Source organism: Penicillium samsonianum, assembly GCF_028829775.1.
Source record: "Penicillium samsonianum strain IBT 33392 chromosome Unknown utg000007l_segment0_segment0, whole genome shotgun sequence".
NCBI lineage: Eukaryota > Fungi > Ascomycota > Eurotiomycetes > Eurotiales > Aspergillaceae > Penicillium > Penicillium samsonianum.
The window spans coordinates 175,290-188,806 of NW_026643265.1; the positions used below are offsets into that span (position 1 = coordinate 175,290).

At 49.4% G+C, this 13,517-nt stretch overlaps 5 protein-coding genes across 5 annotated transcripts; 2 read left to right on the top strand and 3 right to left on the bottom strand.

The window, feature by feature from the left end:
- Positions 1–129: 129 nt before the first annotated feature.
- On the bottom strand, positions 130–1,522 carry ddiA (putative DNA damage-inducible v-SNARE binding protein Ddi1; the record flags this gene model as incomplete). The annotated part of the gene is made up of 2 exons (XM_057283588.1): positions 130–830; positions 910–1,522. The coding sequence occupies 2 exons, from the start codon at positions 1,520–1,522 to the stop codon at positions 130–132; spliced, it is 1,314 nt and encodes a 437-aa protein (XP_057129854.1).
- A 2,354-nt stretch (positions 1,523–3,876) lies between these two features.
- Positions 3,877–5,935, bottom strand: N7471_010870 (uncharacterized protein). Its single transcript, XM_057283589.1, has 4 exons — positions 5,722–5,935; positions 4,877–5,667; positions 4,210–4,815; positions 3,877–4,158 (listed from the first exon to the last, which is right to left on the bottom strand). Exons 1-4 carry the CDS (start codon positions 5,722–5,724, stop codon positions 4,035–4,037), a joined length of 1,524 nt encoding a protein of 507 aa, XP_057129855.1. The 5' UTR covers positions 5,725–5,935; the 3' UTR covers positions 3,877–4,034.
- Positions 5,936–6,760: 825 nt separating this feature from the next.
- Positions 6,761–8,456, top strand: N7471_010871 (E1 ubiquitin-activating protein AOS1). Its single transcript, XM_057283590.1, has 4 exons — positions 6,761–6,973; positions 7,022–7,079; positions 7,127–7,313; positions 7,369–8,456. Exons 1-4 carry the CDS (start codon positions 6,934–6,936, stop codon positions 8,260–8,262), a joined length of 1,179 nt encoding a protein of 392 aa, XP_057129856.1. The 5' UTR covers positions 6,761–6,933; the 3' UTR covers positions 8,263–8,456.
- A 2-nt stretch (positions 8,457–8,458) lies between these two features.
- N7471_010872 (Ytp1 family protein) lies at positions 8,459–10,286 on the bottom strand. Its single transcript, XM_057283591.1, has 5 exons — positions 10,163–10,286; positions 10,036–10,113; positions 9,135–9,965; positions 8,940–9,069; positions 8,459–8,876 (listed from the first exon to the last, which is right to left on the bottom strand). Exons 1-5 carry the CDS (start codon positions 10,274–10,276, stop codon positions 8,626–8,628), a joined length of 1,404 nt encoding a protein of 467 aa, XP_057129857.1. The 5' UTR covers positions 10,277–10,286; the 3' UTR covers positions 8,459–8,625.
- Positions 10,287–10,691: 405 nt separating this feature from the next.
- On the top strand, positions 10,692–11,161 carry N7471_010873 (SWI5/SAE3 family protein; the record flags this gene model as incomplete). Its single annotated transcript, XM_057283592.1, has 3 exons — positions 10,692–10,739; positions 10,810–10,895; positions 11,002–11,161. The coding sequence occupies 3 exons, from the start codon at positions 10,692–10,694 to the stop codon at positions 11,159–11,161; spliced, it is 294 nt and encodes a 97-aa protein (XP_057129858.1).
- Positions 11,162–13,517: the final 2,356 nt, after the last annotated feature.

The window sequence follows — 13,517 nt, forward strand, 5'->3', positions numbered from 1 at the left end:
ATTATAATGCAGCCAGCGTTATAATCGTACACATCATTACGTGCTTTGATCAAATCTCGCTAATACAAGGTCCCATCCCGACCAAAACGCCCTTGAATGTAAATGCAGAAAACGGAATCCATCCGTAGATCAAATCAAAAACCCGATCGCCCCCTCTAGGTCTCCATGTGCCATATCCAGAGCCCGGACAGCTTCCTCACGCGAGAATCCCAGCTCTGTGATCCTGGCAATGGAGTCCTGCGGCCACCGCGAAGTAGGGGCAGGTCGGATATTGATTCTTGGCTGTGACCCTGACGCACCGGAGGCGGATGCGCTATTGGGAGTGGCATTGGCATTGGGATTATTTTCCGCTTTATGCGTGACTGCGCCAGTGCGGGCACCCACTTCGGCACCATCGGCTCCCTTGACCGTAGGTTCGGCCTCGAACTCTTCAGTCAAGTGCTTGGGGATATCGCCCTCACCGAGGAAGGGGACAGCCTGGTCCTGAATTACGAGGGCACCACGCTGGAGATCGATGCAGGCCTGGTGGCGGCGAAGCATGTCTAAACCGAGGAGCAGGTCGATCTGCTTGCCTTCCATGACGGTGAAGGAGCAGGGCAGGAACATCTCACCGATCTTGATCTGGGCGGAGTGAACCCGGCCCAGGATCGGGGCGGTCCCGACGCCCTTGGCGATACCGCCGTAGCGACGGTCTACCAGGCGCATTATGTTACACGATGTTGCACACTCGGGCGACATGATAGTCACCTGAGCGCCGGAATCGACGAAGGCGTTTAGGCGGTGGCCGTTTACTTCGACGGGGATGTAGAGCATTGTCACGCGACCGAAGGCTAGAGAAACAGACTTGGTTAGCTTTGGTTCATTCTCAACCCAGCAGCCTAAGAGGCAGTTCGAAGACGTAGAGCGTACACTCAGGATGATGCTCCATGGCATTGTGTAGATTTTCGGTAACAGCATTCTGGCGAATAATCTCCTCAATTTCCTTCTGGTTATCGTGGTTAAAAGGATCGGCATTGAGCATCGCAATACGAGCTTCCTTTTCCGCCTCCCGCTGCGCCTCACCCTGTTGCTGCCTAAGCAGGACCTCACGGAAGCGCTGAGCATTATCCGCGACTTCAGACAGCTCCGGGTTCTGCCTGCGGACGGCCTCGCGCACGCGGGGGTCACCCAGGATATGTAAACGAATAGTTTCGGGGTCCGGCATGCCGGGGCGGGGTTGAGCGTTCTGTCTGGGCGCGACGGAGCTGGAAGCGGCGGGGCGAGTGGTTTGGGGTTGGGGAGCTCGGAGGGTGACGTGCACACCGAGCATGTCGCCCTCGGTGATGCCGGCTTGGTCTAGGGTTTGGGAGGGGTTCTGGAGGAGCTGGTTGTTGTAGACGAGTTGTTGGGCTTCAGGTGGGATGGTAGTTTCGCTTTCGACAATAGCTTTGAGGAGCTCGATTGACATATAGCCGCCCACTTCTAGGTTGATGATGTCCGAGTCCGCCTGCTCGGGGCGGATGACGTTGACGGTGATACGCATGGTATCGGGTGGCAAGGATGTCTGCTAGTAATGGGGTATGAAGTATGTAGATTATAGAAGAGAGGGAAGAAAGAGTAGAAAAAAAAAGGTGAGAGAAGCCGAGCGAAGTAGAAAGATACCGGGAGAGAGAGGAAAGATTAATAAAGCGGGAAAGGGACACCTGACTCTTAAGGAAGAGAGCTGTCTCTTCCTCTCTCTCCTCCTCCAAGGTTCTCCCTTACATCCACTCTATTTCTTTCAGCTTTCTCTCAAATCAGAAATGGGATAGACTTTTATTCCGACTCTAGTGCTGCAGCTAACATGGTCTCGTACATCCATGATCTTCTCCCACCTATTGCATATGCGCAATGAGCCCCGCGCTGAGCCGTTTAGCTCCTCCACTTGGGCCCATGGCCCCCAAACAGGTTAACGGCTGACCGGGTCCTATCCGCGTCATCAGGGGAAGAGTGAGCCTTGGGAAGTCGTTGGATATAGAAGATGCGCCTTGGATCCGCCTTGTTTTCTTGACTGTACGGTCATGTCCGCTATCCCACAATCCTCCAGTGTTGGTTTCCAGCACCAATGGCCTCATCCGTACTTTGTCAATTTACTATAGCGGGGCTACCTAGTCCGCAGGACTGTCCGAGAGCCCCGAGGCTGGACCAGCTACTCCAAAAGTACGTCGGTTTGTGTCCGTTGTCCTACCAGACCAGCCCCAAACCAGACCCCAAGCTATTCGAAGACGTCGCGATAAATCGGTTAGGACCCCCGCACTAGTCGACACATGCAGGGAACTTTAGCCATGCTTTGAGGCTGCCAAGCGCAGCTCAGTTAAGTTGCTGCATGATTTGTCCTGGTATAATGGTATAAACGTAGCGAGAGATGTAAACACGTATAACAATATTAAGGCGCTGGTCAAGCGTTCAAATGGTTTGAGGACAACAACCAGTTCAAGAAGTTCAACTATAACGTAGGTAACTGTTTTCGAGATAACCGTTTCTAGAGCCGTGCATTAGTGCTAATGTTTCAGATTGGCTCCATTAACCCCAACATCCGTGGATCAAGCATGGCGCCGGTTCGGGGTTTCTTAGTGCGGTTTCCGAAAATTCTATTCTATAGGTTGACTTTTAGTCCATCCCCGGCATTATTAGGGCGAAATATGTGCATCATTGCCACAACGTCCAGTTAAACAGCACCGTAGCGAAGATATGCGCTGGCAGTATTTCAGGATCACGAAGGATGACCAAATGAAGCCGAGCTATGCCTCTTCGTCCTTATATCCTGCTTGGCGCGGTTAGCTAGAGATTTAGAAATACGAATGCGTCGATGAACGGCCGTTGTTTGTTTGACTTCGTATCCAAACGAACAGAGCAGATCCTGCAAGAATTCTACATGTCCAGTCGGGTTTTCTTGGATTGATGGCGGAGAACATCGCCGACTTGAATTATCTTTCCAGCATACAGGTGCAATTTGACTTATATCAAGCTGCAAGTTATCAATGCGCATAGCCGAGGGCCCCGTCCCCACTAACCACCTTGGCGTCGATCACTTCGTCGATAGGAATCTAGCCTGGTCGAGAGAGATGACATGGTGAGACTCAACACTCATTGAGCCACATGACATGCCACATAACTTGAATCAACGTCATCTCCGCCAGATTACTGCTACTGAGCCTCTCCTCAAATGGCAAGTTGCCGTTTATAGGGCTGTGTGTTGGCATGCGACGATGTAGTCTAGGCTGGTGGGGTTGAGAGTTTTATAGATTCACGCTCGCTGTCATCGCTGCTGTGGTGGACGTTGTAGTAGGCGACGGAGACTGTAGTCATTGTTGGAGAGATGCCTTGTATGTACATAGGTATCTAGATTGGGAATAGCAAATATCCAGGACTATTTACGAGAGCATACAGTGTATTGCAAGTATCAGCATTCAAATAATTAGGGCTATGTCCGCATCTCCCATATGCCCCCCACATTCCAAAGTGCACTCGTAGGGAAATCTCCGCACATGGATATATACATTTTTTCTACTTCAATTTCCTCTTAATCGAAGGCGACTACCATAGCAACCAGTGATATAAGATCTCGAGAGACAGGTGGATGGGGGTTCTGATTGAAAATAACGTGCTACCACCTGTTGCCCTGGAAGCGGCTAGGATGAGAAGATGGTCTATTCATCTATCAAGAAAAACATCAAGAAAGATACCTTTTGAGCATGTTCCTAAAAAGGCTGTTAGAGATATCAGCTAGAGGCTAGTCAAGTCGTCATACCTTCTGGTTCTAATAAAGGGACATTAGGAGATACCTTTTGATCCCACATACTACATACTATGTCTATATGGGTTGCGTGATAGAACAGATCAGGGGGAAATGGAGAATAATCCAGAAAGTCATATCATAATCATTCATAACGTCGTGTTACAGGCTAGCACTAGTAAGAAAACCTGGGCTGAGAAACTATAGACAAAAAGAAAAAGAAAAAGCAAAGCTTCTATCCCTCTGTCCGAAAATGACCGAAAACTCCATATTTCCTCCGCTAGCGAGCAGTGATACTTGGGAAGAACCGCGGACCTGCGTACCCATGTGCGATGATGCTTTCGATATCAATGTTCCCGTGGGCTCGCGGGCTCCACAACTTAATGAGAATAAACCGACCAGATCTTGAAACGTCAGTATTCGGTTATCCCACATCCAATTCTAATGATACATACGGAGGCGGATCAAATTTGATGGTAACCATGCTCTTCTCCCGCTCGATGAAGAAGCGCGCATGTGGTTTCAAAACTTCAGCAGCTGGGTGAGCAGGCTCGGCTGGCGGATTTGGATGCACGAGACTCGGACCATGGCGCAGTCTCTGCTCGGAGACACGGCTGAGTGCACTCAGCCGTTCCGGTTCAACTTGTCGGCGACGCTGATGTCTGCTTGAATGCTCCTCCTCATCGCTTGGACTCTCGTCGGTATCCGATATAGGGGATTCCGTCCGTTCGGCCTGGGTTCTGTCGAGCAATGCAGAGCGCCAGTCTTCGTCATCTCCAGAATCTTCGTTATTCTCGTCGTACTCGGTGGTGATGCGGAACTGCGCTTGTGGATCTTCTGCGGTTTGCGGAACTGCGGCTGAATGTGGGCTCATGAGGACTGTGCGTTCGAGGTTTTGGAGTGGTGGTCGGAACCCAGTGAGATATTCTTGGGATGGTTGCATGCCACTGCGGCGGCCTCGACGGCGGTATCGGCCGCTGGAGTATTGAATTTGGTATTGGGCTGTGCGGGCAAGCAGTTCATCAGAGGTCATGGCGACGAATACCATGCCTTCTTGTATTCTGGTTCAATTAGCCACAATTAGCCATCAGTCCATCGTACAGACACGCCTGGCGGACATACGGAGCATCGAATCCGCATTGAGGAGCTCTGATAACGATCTTCTTCAAGCAGAACGGGGCCTCGCCCCGATGACAGAGGACCAAGTTACACCGGGCTTCTTTGGTAGAGTAGACACTTGTGTTGTTGTCCAAAACGTTCTCTGGACGCGAACACCCGCTATCCGGATCGTAGCTTCCTCCGTCGCAGCTAGCGATTTCCATTTGCAGCATTCCCGGTACTACTTGTCCATATTGACCGTAGTTAAAGCCTTGAAATTCCTCGCGGTTATCGTCGATGTCCAGCTTCCGACGTTTCATCCGTCCTTGGCCATCACGGCCCGACTGGCCGGATGATGGCATGAGGGACGGTGACCTGGATAAAGATTCGTCCGGGCTCGGTGGTCTGAGCGTTTGCCAGGGCAAACGATGGCGAAGGGAATATGACTCCGGGGAGAGCGAAGTTCGAGCCCGTTCTGAGCGAGTCTGTTCGAGCCAAATGCTCCGAACTCGTTCTGTGGGGCCAGCTGTCTCGGCCTGCAGTTGTTGGATCTGGCGATCGACGTCGGCTCGGGCTTGTTCAAAGTTGGTACGATCGCGAGCTCGGTCCAGAGAGTGCTCCGCGACTTCTCGGTTTAGTGTTTCCAAGGCAAGGGTGGCGTTGTAGGCGTTGTGGGCACCGGAGCGATTTCGTTCCGATACGAAATTGCGGAGATGCTGAAGGCGGAGGATCTCAGGGCGTTCGTCAGGCCTGGTAGCACGGGATATGCGGCGGGATGAAGAGGAAGAAGCACGAGGATAATCGTAATTCCCTGACTAAAGGGAGGTGTAAGACATCAGCCGGACGCGTAGGAGCCATGAAAGACATACCATAATTCAGGCTCGTTGGTACCGCTTGAGAGGTGGAGTTACCTGTATATGTCAGGTTAGGGGGTAGGGGGTAGGTAATACCGTAAAGGTACCGACCCGACAGAAATAAAAGAAACCCAAGAAGATTAACTTAGAGGTAAAGGAGACCTGGAGAGAGTTGGTAACCTTGTGAGTTGCCCAAGGTGATAACACGTGATGGTCGATTAGATCATCGATAGTGGAGTGGAATTGGAAAGTTGGGAAGTTGGGAGTTGCAACTTCGTTGTATTCATGGATTTCATAGATGTTATAGATTTCATGAATTTCACTGATCTCGCTGTTTTATTCTGCATTTCGTTTCTCTTTGTAAATTCCTTCATCGGGCATGGGTTGATAGCTAATTGTGTCATTTCCAAGGTTAGCTCTCTTTGACCTCATACTCTTCATTGATAAAGGACCAGATCCACAAAAGTGGCCTCTGGAATGTTCATCAATCTCCTTTTTAGATGCAATAAGGAATGCCAAATAGTATCTGGCAGAGATTATGGCACCTCTTAACTTAATATATTGCTCGAAAACCCATATGGGCAACATAAGAAGGGAAGTTCTGCGGAAATGCTCTACAGTATTGTAGATGGTTTGGGGAAAGAAGTCAGAAAATATACATATGCACTTTTTTTTGCTAATTTAGTCGCGTGTTAGGCAAATCTCTACATGTTGACTACCTAGGTACTACCTAGGTAGGTTTATAACCGGCCTCCAGGACTCTATACATAGCTTAGTGATCTATAAAATCATCACATCATAAAATCACATACACTCAAACTGCCTGTTTTATTCATACTATGTTGAAAATTTTCTGTTAATTTGTCTATATTCTATTCTCTATCTAATTGGCATATTCTATGAATATTTTGTGAATCATTAGATACATGTCCTCTTGTTACTCCTTGTCATAAAGTTGTATACTTCTTTGTCCCCACGGCCCCACATAGTAGCTCCCGGGTCACCTGACATTTAAACCCATCTGAACTTGCTGAACTTCTTGAAGTTCTGAACTGCTAAACTTCCATCTACAACACAACTTCCACTTTTATTCCACATCCTCTCAAGTCACAAGCCACTGCATCTCACTCAACACCAAATCCCCTGAAACTCAACTGCGGAGCTTCAAATCGCCAAGCTCGCACCTGGGCAAGATTGTACTCTTATCTCAACCACTCGACCGACACTATGGCGGAGCAACAAGATAATGCACAGTCAATCAGTGCTGGTATGGCCTATCAGTAGAAGCTGACCCGATATATACTAACCTTGCCAGATGAAATCGCGCTGTACGACCGACAGATCCGGCTGTGGGGAGTGCACGCACAAGAAAAGTGAGCAACCGAGCTTGGAAAACACCGCATATCCTAACAACAGCCAGAATCCGATCGGCGAACATCCTTCTCATCACTGTGAAAGCTCTCGCAAACGAAGTGGCCAAGAACCTTGTCCTGGCGGGCATTGGCTCACTCACCATAATCGACCACCAGGACGTCACAGAGGAGGACCTGGGCGCGCAGTTCTTCGTCGCCGAAGGACAAAGTGAGCAGGATGTGATTGGGAAGAACGTGAGCTACAACCAGAGAAGAATACCCATTGGCAGTCGCTAACAACCCGTACCAGCGCGCGCAAGTCGCAGGACCGCAAATCCACAAAATGAATCCTCGGGTCAAGCTCAACATCGACACTTCCGATGTCAAAACTAAACAACCTGACTTCTTCGCGCAATTCGATATCACAATCTCCACAGAGCTCGACTTCGTAACCAACACCATCGTGAACGCCGCCTGCCGACTGGCCAACAGACCCTTCTACGCCGCCGGTCTACACGGCTTCTACGGCTACGTTTTCGCCGACCTAATCATCCACGACTTCGTGATCGAGCGAAACAAATCCAACATGGCCCCCGCAACCCAAGAAACACCCACCCGCAGCATCATCGACATAACCACCAAACACGAACAGAACGACGCCAACAAGAAAGAACCAAACAAGATAATCGAGCTCGTCACCAAGCGCGAGGTGTACTCACCACTAATCCTCGCAAATACATCCCCACTACCGGAAGAATACACACGACTCCCACGGCGTCGCAAGCAAGTCACCCCACTTCTCAGCTGCCTGCGCGCACTATGGGAATTCGAAAAACTACGCGGCCACCGCCCGACCTTCACGCACGAAGACCTGGAATTATTCACGAAGCTGTCGCGCGACCGACACCAGGAATTGAAGCTGGAGCCACTTACACTGGACTCTGTGTTCCTGCGGACTTTCCTGCAGAACCTGGGCAGCGAGCTGAGTCCCGTTGCGGCATTTTTGGGCGGTGCGCTGGCACAGGATGTTATTAATGTTCTTTCGGCGAGGGAGCAGCCTTTGCAGAATATGTTGCTGTTTGATGGGGAGAAGAGCGTTGGTCCGATTTATTCGCTTCATCCTTTCTTCCCTGATGATGGTGTGGCGGAGATGGCTGCTGTGCCGCCAGTTAGGAACCCGATTACGGTTCCTGTGGATTTGTGAGAGCAATTGGAATAAATGAAGGTGGACAGGTGGTGGAAGATTGGACTGAGTTGGGCTCCTGGGCTCTTTTAGCATCATTACGAATCTCCTTTTTTTTTCCAACAGATTCCAATGACCCCGGACTTAGATCTGGGTCTCATTATGTACGATAGAACACGAGCAACCATTGATACTTGATACTAGCATGGAATTGGAATTATGTACAATTTTGTCCAGATATAATATTAGCTATTCATTCTCCAGGCCATTTAGAACCTGCAATGCTATTCGAAACCGACCCAAACCCAACCCAGACGCCGTCTAACACAATATCACAAAATGCACGATATACTTGCAATGGGAATCAGAAATCAATGCAAGGCCTCAGTGACGGCCCTCATCTTTTCCAAGTTCCTCATCACTGCTCTTCCGCGGTCCCATAGAAGGACCCTCCTCATCATCAGAAATCAAGCCATGGAGCTCGAATGCCTCGGCATCTTGGATCTGCTGCGAGTTTGAGCGCGCACGACCATTCGCGTTGCCGTTGAGAGTGGAGTAAATGGGACCGTCCTGGTTGGTAGACTCAGAGTTGGGCCAGGCGTGGACGGCGTAGATGTGGAGGAGGACGTTGACAACTGGAAGAAAAGAATGAGTGATTGTTCTAGAAAAGGAGACTGGTGATTAGGGAATCAACTTACAGAGGAAAACGAGGAAGGCAATGCTGTAGAGGATCAAGACGTAGGCCACGTGGGTGATGCCTGCGTTGTGCAGCAGGAGCATCTGCTCCTCGGTGGCGCCCATGAAGAGGAAGCCGGAGGCATAGAGCAACTGCAAAAGAGGAAGCAAGTTAGTATTATCTTATATATACCACATTGACCGGAGAAGAGACATACGAAGGGAGTCAGGTATTGGAAGCTGTTCGGCTCGGAGAGAGCAGGCTTATCCCTCAAGATGAACGAGATCTCAATGATGCGGGTCAGACCCGCCGCCATCAGGGTATACCCGAAGAGGGAGTGGACCATAGTACTGATCATCAGCTGCTGGGGGTGAGCGGACATGGCATATCCGGTAATCAAGATGACAATGGCCGGAATGAGGTTACGCTTAGGACGGCCGCTGCGAGTACGGCTGAGCCACATACCCAGCAGACCAGCACACCACCAAATTATGCCCATAGTGGTATGCTGGAGGTCATTGTGAGCCCAAGGGGAACCCCAGCGGTGCTCGGTGAAAGTATTAACACAGCCCCAAGCGGCGATGATGAGCGAATCGAAGAATTCCTGACTGCGGCCGGTACGGCGCAACCAATACTGTCCGACAAGCAAGAGGATGGTCAAACAAATACCATACGCAATGAATGCGGAGCCCATAATGAAATGGGCCAGACACTGACCGAGATGATCATCGCGGCAGAAACCGAGCGCGGCAATGCCACCGAATAGCATCTGCGCCCAGCTGAGGACGGGCATGACCTTGCCGACGATGCCGTGGGCCAGCACGAAGATCCATCGGATGCGAGCCTGGCCCGCCTTCTCCAAGTGCAGCTTGAGATAGACTCCGAGGACGACTTGCGCGACCAGCAACAGCATCAGCCAGTTTGCGACGGAGGCGTGCAGGTTCTTATCGAATTGGCGGCCTTTGTGGGCGTGGCCGAGGAAGTAGGCTAGTACGGCGATGACGGTGCCGACGACTTGGACGGGGACGTGCCAGCGGGAGCGGGTTATCTGATTTCTTTTGTTAGACATGGATGTGACGGTCGGAAAGAAACGGAGAGGCAAGTGAAGCAGTACGTACTCCGAGAACCATTCCCGTTGGGAAGATTATGCCAAATGCCAAACCCATGAGAATCATATGAGTCCATAGTGTTGAGTCCTGGAATCACTTGTTAACTTTGCGAGGGGAATGGCGTAGTACCACGTACGATAGGATCCTGGGAGATGGACTCGCCCTCAGGAACAGCATCATGGCCGCCATGGGCGAGAGCCAAGGCAACCAGTGCAAACACAGTCCATAAGGACTGACGAAGATATGCCATGATGTGGTTGAGGTAGGGAGTTGCAAGGGAGAAGAGAACAGATGCGGATAACAGGTAAACCCAATCCGGGGCATCCGATTAGGCGGGACCACGCGTGGAGTCAGGTCAACAATGTCTTTTTGATCTCCAGGGCTGTATTCTCGAGTACATATGTAGCTAAGTGATTTAACTATTTTATCATTTCCTTATTTAACAATTAAAAAAACTCACACCAAAATCAAGGACGCGCACGCAGAAACCTTGGAAGCCTTGGACTGGATTATTCAGCGTGGCTGTGATTGGTCAGGAGTATATAATTCTGGGGTACTTTGTACATCCATTAACTAGATAACTTCTTCCTCTTACAATGCTCTCGTCTACTGCATCTTACGTATCACAACACATAAGCATATGCACCTAATTGCAAACAATCTCCATGGATCCAGCCAAAGAAACCAAGTCCTACAAAGACCAGCAACGAATAGTACGTCCCCAGTATCCCTCACCGTGCACCCACCCGTGCCCATCATATCAAGCACTAACACCCACTGCAGGCCAGCCTTCGCGCTTCGATTGCAAGTCTAGAAGCTAGACATGCGGTGCTTGAAGCCAGTCTAACTTCAGTGACAACCCAGCTCATGTAAACACTCCCCAGTTCCCCCCAATTGCATGCAGGCTACACAGGACACAGCCCTAAAAGAACATGAATCATTGCATCTTGCATCTCTAACCACTGCTTATTCCAGTGACAATCCCAATACCACATGCGAACGCTATACCCAGCTTTTGCATGAGTACAATGATATCAAGGATGTTGGGCAGGGGTTGATGGGGCTTATTGCTGATGCGAGGGGCGTGAGGCAGGTTGAGGTGGAGAAGGAGTTTGGGGTTTCGGAGGAGGATTGAAGAGTTACACTGCAGGGACTCTACTGATTGAAAGTACTTGAAATGGGTTGAAGCTGTTTGACTAAATGGATGGAGTTTGGAGAAAAAAACATACATTAGGGATGTAGGCTTAGATGAATGAATACAATGAATCTCAATTCAATGCTCGTCTTCATCTTCCTCATCCTCATCCCCATCTAAATCCACTACGACCGAAGCAAGTCTCGCCTCATGCTCTTCCGGGCTCAAAGTTCTCTTGGAATTTCTGATACATTCCTCTACCACAATCATAGCAAGCCTTCTTAAAGCCTCTGATATCCCTACAAATATCCAAGATATTTGCGCCAACTCCTGGCAATAAACGATCCTGCAGAGAGTCCGTCCGGAGAATAAAGAATAATACCCGGGCTCTAGAATAAATACCGACCTATCGAGAACCACTGTGAAATAGTGATGGGGAATAAGAGGAAAGGAATAGTCACCGCGGACCAAAGATAGTGTTCGAAGGAGAGTCCTTGTGACATGTTGATAGTGTTGCAAGGCGCCGATAGGAAACCTATCAGGCGGAGCAGACAGAAGGGATAACAAGGATGATCCAGGGACCCGAAATTCTAAACTGTTTTGCTTCTGGCAAGATGGGACAAAATCCCTGCAGTGAACGTGCTCAACACAAGCCAAAGCATCCGGTGGATTGTATGAGTAAACCTCTAAAAAATTTAATTTGGATGGTTCCTCGCACAGGTATCTGTTCGGCTTTTATTATCCGAACTAGTGGCAGTGGTGATCATGCCTGTATCATGAGTAGACTCCTCCCTATATGGGGTTCTATAAAGTCCTCCTCTCGCCCTATAAATAACTGTTCGACGTTTCTTGCCCTCCTCCTTCCGTAGTCTATCAGTGAGGCATGTTTACTATAAATCCGGATCACCGAGATCCGCTACCTTCGCTGTTCCCGACACGACTCGTTAAACCCCTCAAGCTATCTGTACTCTTTAACCGATTTCAAGTTTCAGAAAAATAAGACAAATCTTGACTTAATATCTGAGACTCTACCTAAGCATATAAGCAAGCCCCAAGTCAATGTTAGGAAGACCAATGTCAAAGGGCTTTTAGGGCTTCTTTCCTCTTTGGGAGGTTTTTTGTTGCCCCCCTCTTCTATTTCCTCTTGCTGGGACAAATACGTTGATAACTTGTTTGTCGGTCTCCCACAGGTGATTTAGCTGGCATCGGCTTGTTTGTAGACAACAACAGATTCCTTCTTGTTCTCTCTCTCCTCTCTTTCATCTATCTTTCACCTCTCTCTCACTTGTTTTTCGCCTCTATAATTCCATCATTCCAACTATCTTTTCTTAAGCGGGAAACCATCATCCTTGTGTATCAACCATGCCTTGCCCCTATTATCGCAGATGGCCTCGTTCCGCGCCTCGCTACAGGGAGGAGGACGATGACCAGCCTTAGCTGGGAGCTAACCAAATCTTTTGTTGCCTTGACTGCCGCAAACTTGTGCTACCGGGTCACAATTGTGACCTAGTCTGTCAAACGTGCAAAGGCCATTTTTCACCCGGCACAGAATGCCTGGATTTATGCGACGCCACTCCCTGTTGTGCCTACTGCGGCAGAAACCCGGCGCCTCTTGAGATTGACAGGCCATCCGCTGCCCCTTCGCCCATTGAGTACAGTGTTGACAAGCCACCAATCCCGAAGGTAGGATCCCAGCGCCACATATAACAAGCCTATACCACTAATACTGTCCTTATTTCCAAGATTGTTTTCCCAGACTTGAAGCAAATTATGCGTACCCTCTGGGAGGTTTATAATCTCCGACCAGATCTTGCCGATAGATTTCGCTCGCGCCCCTTATAAGATGGTATTCAAAGCCGTCGGGGGCGAAGATGCGTTTATTGATATGGTCTGTGATACTGTCCTGCCAGAAATCAAGGCTTTACAGGGTAAAGTTATTAGTGTGGGGATGTGGGTTAACTAAAACCTTTTGCTTAGGATCACCACTCGCCTAACCACATATACTCTTTGTAACCTAGGCTGGAACACATTTGAGAAGATCTGGGATACACCTCATGTTGGATACCTCGATTTTGTGACACACATCTAAATACTCGACTACTGGCGTCCTCATGTTGGACAAGCCGGCGAACCAGTGTGAAAATTTGCTTGATGTAAATTCCCTTTATATACCCTTATTGTGAATTAATTTTTCAATTACTGTCAGTTTGGCCGAGTGGTTAAGGCGATAGACTTGAACATTGGGCTCCATCCGAGGACTCGTTCCCGGAGCTTGTCCACTACATGTCACAATCTATTGGGTTCGCCCGCGTAGGTTCGAACCCTGCAGCTGACGAAAAGCTTTCTTTTTGCTTCC